Source organism: Barbus barbus (genome assembly GCF_936440315.1).
Source record: "Barbus barbus genome assembly, chromosome: 33".
NCBI lineage: Eukaryota > Metazoa > Chordata > Actinopteri > Cypriniformes > Cyprinidae > Barbus > Barbus barbus.
This window is the reverse complement of record NC_136761.1, coordinates 9,380,353-9,386,664: the sequence shown is the minus strand read 5'-3', so window position 1 is coordinate 9,386,664 and position 6,312 is coordinate 9,380,353. Positions and strand designations below refer to the sequence as shown.

The window sequence follows — 6,312 nt, the reverse complement described above, 5'->3', positions numbered from 1 at the left end:
GAGTAAGTCTGATGAGACGTATTTATACATAATATCAAGAAGAGCATTAATATTCAACTGAAAAACAAAAGCAGTATAAAACTGAGTTAACACATTTATGTAAGCATTGTGAAAATAAAATGAAGTGCAGAGGAACATTATAATTTGATAGAATAACAGAGGTACAGTGAAAACACTCATTGTTTGAATACTCAGGTTTAATGAAAGACTGTCTATTGTATTCATAACCAGGACAATTTTATTTTCTATTCAGGTCATAAAATGTCTGAGCTCAGCAGAACTGTGGCCTGATTTTAAAGGCCAGTCAGTGTTTAGATTTAGAATAGAGGTCATTTTGTCTTTTCCAGTTTGAAAAGGTGTGTTAAAGTACATTTCTGTATTTTAAGCATTCAATCAGATAAATATTGCCTTTATGTATTAATACATTGCATTCAGTTTGAATAACATTTTAATGAATGACAGCCTTCAGAAAGGTACCAGAGCAGACCGTTTTACAGTTTAATATGACATTACAAGTCTTGTGTTCAAGGTCATAAAACTAAGGAAATTGAATGTAAAGTTGATATTTAATATATATATATATATATATATATATATATCCACTTCAAATAGTTCAGTACTTAAAAGAAAAATAATGCAACTGGGTTGAGTCACAACCTAATGTATTTTTAACAATACATTATGTAAACTAAAATCTAAAAATACACATAGATTTAGCTTTTATCAGAATTTGCTACATCTGAAAACTCAGGGAGAGAGACAGGGCAAAAAAAAAAAAGGCTTCCTCGTGATGAAAGTGAAAGAAAAAAAAAACATGAAAATAAAATAGTCACTGGATTTCTGTTGTGTTGTCTATACTGACACATTCAAAGCTGCATCAGCGAGTCATAGTTCAAGTTATTTTTACACACAAATAGCACCAGTTTCATAGAATGGCCAAGAAATCATAACAAACATAAAAATCACCGAGGATGAGGTTACCACAGATGCTGAGAAAATACAAGAGGTCCAAACTCAGAAAGCTTTATCCCTTTCCCTTCCTCTGTGAATTAAATGACATGTTCTAAATAGAAAGGAAAGAGAAAAAAATTATAATTATCTTCTTTTTTCCAAAAGCAAATTTAAGATCCATAATAATTAGGGGTCAGAGGGCATTATTTTCAGGGTTTCTGTGGGTTTTAAAAAGAACTTAAAATATCTTAATTCCCCCTTCCCCCTTTCTATTTACCTCAAATGGGTCTTGAAACAGAGCAGAGAGTCTTAAATTCATACGTAAGGTCATGGCATTAAATGTTTCATTCCGTACACTGCCAACAAATATCTTCCTTAGTATTTTTGTCTTGTTTTCCAATTTTAAATATCTAAACATTTTTAAATCAAGAAACAGGTATCCTACTTAAGATGCAAAATTAAGGAATTAAGTCTTTTTTCTGAGAAACTGAAAAAAAGGTGAGTTTATTCATAAAGTTATTTCCATATTCTAGTGCTTGAAAGCAGAGCTATTTAAGCTTTAAGCCTTTTTTGTAAAATGAATAAAACCAAAAAATGATAGAGATTGTATTTTAAAACGGAAGTGTTACTAAAATAACTAATTTTATGCTCCCTTGATATTTATATTTAGAAACCATATTACCTTCCCTTGAATTCATTGCTTAACATTTCTTTACTTGCTCTAAAAAGGCTTACATTTACCTTAGAAACCTTGCAGAAACCCTGTGTAATGTTAAAAAGCTCCATAAAATGTACTCTCTTTTTGTTAATGAGTAATAAAGATTTATGCAGCAATTCCATTTCTATAGTAAAAATGAATGTTACATTTTGGATTACTCTTTGGAATTTCTTTGTGATTATAGTTGTCATGCAAAATATAAAAATTCACAACATTCTCTCTCTTTGTGTCTGTGTGGGTGTGTAGCGATGGGTTGGACTAAACATGACGTCATGTGATTATCTCCAGCTCGAGCTCACACATCTCCACGTTCAGTCCGGTGTGGAGCTCTTGTGTGGAGAGCTGCGTGCGCCTTTACTGAGCGCGCGCAGCGCAACTATTCTGGGATTGTTTTTGGTGCCAGTTTGTTCGAATCGAAACAGTTTGGGATTTTACGAGCATTTGCGAGCACGATGAACAGCTCTTCGCTTTCAAGCATGAGAAGTTCGCGTCACCAGAGCGCACTGACAGCTCAAGTGTTTCAGTGCGTCGGTGACACAACCTAACGCGTGAAGTCTGGAAGTACTAACCTGGCTGTCAGAAAGATGGACTCAGAATGGGTGTAACTCAGTCCAATGCAACGAAGGGGGATGCCAACATTACCGTCACCTCATGGCCGTACAGGGAGACGGGCGCCGCGTTCATCATCCTCGTGGTTTCCGTCATCATTCTGGTCACCATTGTTGGGAACGTTCTGGTCATCGTGGCGGTGCTGACCAGCCGCGCTCTCCGCGCGCCACAGAACCTCTTCCTCGTGTCGCTCGCGTGCGCGGACATCCTTGTGGCCACGCTTGTGATTCCGTTCTCTCTCGCCAACGAGATCATGGGATACTGGTTCTTCGGCAGCACCTGGTGCGCGTTTTACCTGGCTTTGGATGTTCTGTTCTGCACGTCGTCCATCGTGCATCTGTGCGCCATCAGTTTGGATAGGTACTGGTCCGTCACCAAAGCGGTGAGCTACAACTTGAAGCGAACCCCGAAGCGCATCAAGTCCATGATCGCGGTGGTGTGGGTCATCTCAGCTGTTATCTCATTCCCACCTCTCATCATGACCAAGCACAACGAGAAGGAGTGTCTAATAAACGACGAGACCTGGTACATCCTCTCCTCATGCATGGTGTCGTTTTTCGCGCCGGGGGTCATCATGATCACGGTGTACTGCAAAATCTACCGCGTCGCCAAGCAGCGCTCGTCCACAGTGTTCGTGGCCAAGAACGGGCTGGAGAGGCAGCCTTCCCAGTCCGAGACGTGCTTTGTGAGGAAGGATAAGTTTGAGAAGGAGTCCCCGAGCAGCAACAGCTCGGAAAGCAACCAGAGACAGGAGGAGCTGGATGATATCGACCTGGAGGAGAGCGCCGCGTCCGACAACAAACCCAAGAGCTCGCGCTTCTCCAAGCGCAGGCGGGTGGACGGAGGGCGCTGCTGCCCTCAGAGGACCTGCCGGATCTCCTGGGTTTCCAGTCAGGAGCAGAGCAGCAAACAGCTCGCGGTGGCGTCGAAAACCAAAGTGGCTCAGATGCGGGAGAAACGCTTCACCTTCGTTCTGGCTGTGGTCATGGGGGTGTTTGTCCTCTGCTGGTTCCCTTTTTTCTTCACCTACAGTCTCCAGGCCATCTGCGGGCAGAGCTGCGAGCCGCCCGAGGCGCTTTTCAAGCTGTTCTTTTGGATTGGTTACTGCAACAGCTCAGTGAATCCCATCATTTACACGATTTTCAACAGGGACTTCAGAAAGGCTTTTAAGAAAATCGTTTGCTTGACTGCGCAGCGCACCTGAGAGACTCGTATTTGGACACGTTAGGCACGATTAAAATGCATGAATGTCATCAGAAATCAAACCAAGTAAAATCTGCAAACTAATTATTGCCTAATTATAACTTTTTTCATGCCCAAATTTATTTTTGCTACCTTTCAAATGCCTTTTAATGTATATAAAATATAAATATGTAACATGTTTCCATAATACTACATAAAAAATTAATAACTTCAAGCAACGAACAGTGCATTTTTAAAACTATGATGAGCTAGCAAATTGTAAAATAATCATAGACCATTTCCAGGTACTTATTATTTGAATTTATGATCAATTTGCACAAACTATCAGTGAGACATATTTACTCAAAATGTTTAAAAACTCATTTCCACCACAAAATGCTGTATAAAATTGACAGAATTCTGCTGTGATGCATATGTTCACTGTTATTGGAAAAAGAGTGTAAAAGTATGTTTTAAGGGAGTTTATTATCTAAAAGGGCCACATGGCCAAACATGCTTAGTTGAAGAAACACTCCGTGTCTTTTTATCAACTGCACTGAAAATGAATGATAGGATTTACTTTAAAACAATTTCCGTTCAGAAATGGCAAGTAACACATTGACAGAAATGTGCATTTTTGAAGACTTACTAGTATTTTCTTGTAAAGCATACTTCAATAATCGTTGTTTTATTAACTTTGTAAACTCATTTTTACACTGTGGTGTTTGGTGTTTTTAAATGAAGAAAGTCAGATCTCAGTTTTTCCATTGTTTTATCATTTAAACCTAACAAAATGTGCTTGTGCTATATGCCATCTGGTATGATTTGTTTCTAATCCAATGACATTCAGACATTTTAAAATGTGACTCTAGTGTTCAAATAATTCTTGGTGCCTCTGATGTACATATTGTTTGTATATATTAAATTAGGAATATTTGACTTACATCACCACAGTATTAACACTCTCTGTAAATACATATAATGTATAAATGTAAACAAAAATGACATTAAATATTATATTGTATATTGTACTGTATATGTTCTATACAACTTACACTGTACATATGCAGAGTATAAACACCAAATGACAAATTCTAGTTCTTGGGAATAATGCTGGAGGAGTGTTTATTAAACATATCTGATAATTAACTCATAATTATTAATGATAATTAAAATATCTGATAATTAACTCATTAGGAAAAAGTGGAAAGAATGTTACATTATTTGTGGAATTGTTTCTGTTCAGGATATGTGGTGATTGTACTATGACCCCTATTTAGAAATATTAAAGACTGGGGCTAGTTGTCACAAGGGCTATATCTCACTATCTGTGATGTTTTGTGCCAAAAGGCTGGCCATACTTTGTATGTTGATTCTAAACATCTGCCTTAAATTAATATACATTTAAATTTAACAATAAAACCAGGTCTGAATTGTGAAGTCAAGGGTTGGAGATTGGGGCAAGTTGTCACAATCTCTTCTGCCCAAAATGTTATAATTTTGTATATTACCTAGCACATTTTGCTCTTTCATGAATTGTTTACTGTTTACATAAGGCTGAAAAGCAAGCTATTTAATGGTGTGACGACTTACCCCACATAGTGTGACACTTCAGCATATTGTTATAAAAGGTCATCTTTTTTCCTGGGAAATAATGGTGCAAATGTTCAGTAGCTTTAGTACTCCACACTTTAAGGTTTGTGCCTATATGGACTTAAACCTACCCTAAAAAAACACGTATTAAAGTATACAGAAATATAACTAACCCCGGTCTCTTCAATCTGTGGGAAAAAGCAGCTCTTGTAAGGGCTTAAGGGTCTCAGCGTCTGATCCTCTATGTGCTGGGGGGGGGGGGGGGGGGGGGGGGGGGGGGCTCAATCGCCTTTGCCATAACTCTATTAAAAGCTCATATTGAGACCTACATGACTTGTTGGTAACACACACAGACACAAACAGAAGGCTGGCTTCTAATTCAAGAATGATAAAGCTAAAATAAGACATTATCTGATTCATGCACCCTGCAATCCATCATATTTTGTATCTTAATCTAAATTCAGACAGAATATTCCTGCATTCAGGCAGGAGCGGCTGCATAAGAGGTTTTATCTTAAAAACGCTGTTGAAAAAGAGAAGCAATATAATGCTTTCCCGAATACACTGCCTAGAAAAAGTTAAAGAAAAGTCAAAACGTCCTTTTGAAAACAACACTGTGCTGTAAATGTAGATCTATGCGAAAGTTCATGTTTAAACTGCTTTAATGCAATGCACAGCTCACATCAGCTCCATCAAGCAGACTGCAATGCAGCAGGGCCTCGAACTGAGAGGTCTACAGCTGCCTGACAGCCAAATATAAGAATCTGTAAGAGAAAAACTGATATTGAATGGCAAACAGTGCATGAATGACTGCTGCAGAGTGTAAAATAAATATCATTCATCCCACACATCCGCAGCACACGTGTTACTGCGGTTTTACTGTTGTATCATCACTGTCACACTTGCAATTTATTAAACAAATGGCGTGTTTATGTTTGTAATTGTGACTTTATTTCTCGATTATTTAATTTCTCTGCTCATTTGGAAAAAAACTTTTTTTTCCAGCCACTTGACAAGTTGCATTCGCAAAATATAAATATGATATCACAAGAAGCTGAAATTAAAATTCATTGGATTGGTAAATAGACAAGCCAGTCAAAAGTTTGGAATAATTCAGATTTTTTTTTTTTCAAGTTTATTTGATACTAAGAATAGTAATATTGTTAAAAATATTACAATATAAGGAAACCGTTTTCTAATTTGATATATTTTAAAATGTACTTTATTCCTGTTATGCTAAACTGAATCTTCAGTGGACA

The 6,312-nt window shown here is 37.6% G+C and overlaps 1 protein-coding gene across 1 annotated transcript; it reads left to right on the top strand.

Annotated features, from left to right (window-relative positions):
• Positions 1 to 1,988: 1,988 nt before the first annotated feature.
• adra2da (adrenergic, alpha-2D-, receptor a) lies at positions 1,989 to 5,207 on the top strand. Its single transcript, XM_079390336.1, has one exon. The coding sequence runs from the start codon at positions 2,265 to 2,267 to the stop codon at positions 3,480 to 3,482; it is 1,218 nt and encodes a 405-aa protein (XP_079246462.1). The 5' UTR covers positions 1,989 to 2,264; the 3' UTR covers positions 3,483 to 5,207.
• Positions 5,208 to 6,312: the final 1,105 nt, after the last annotated feature.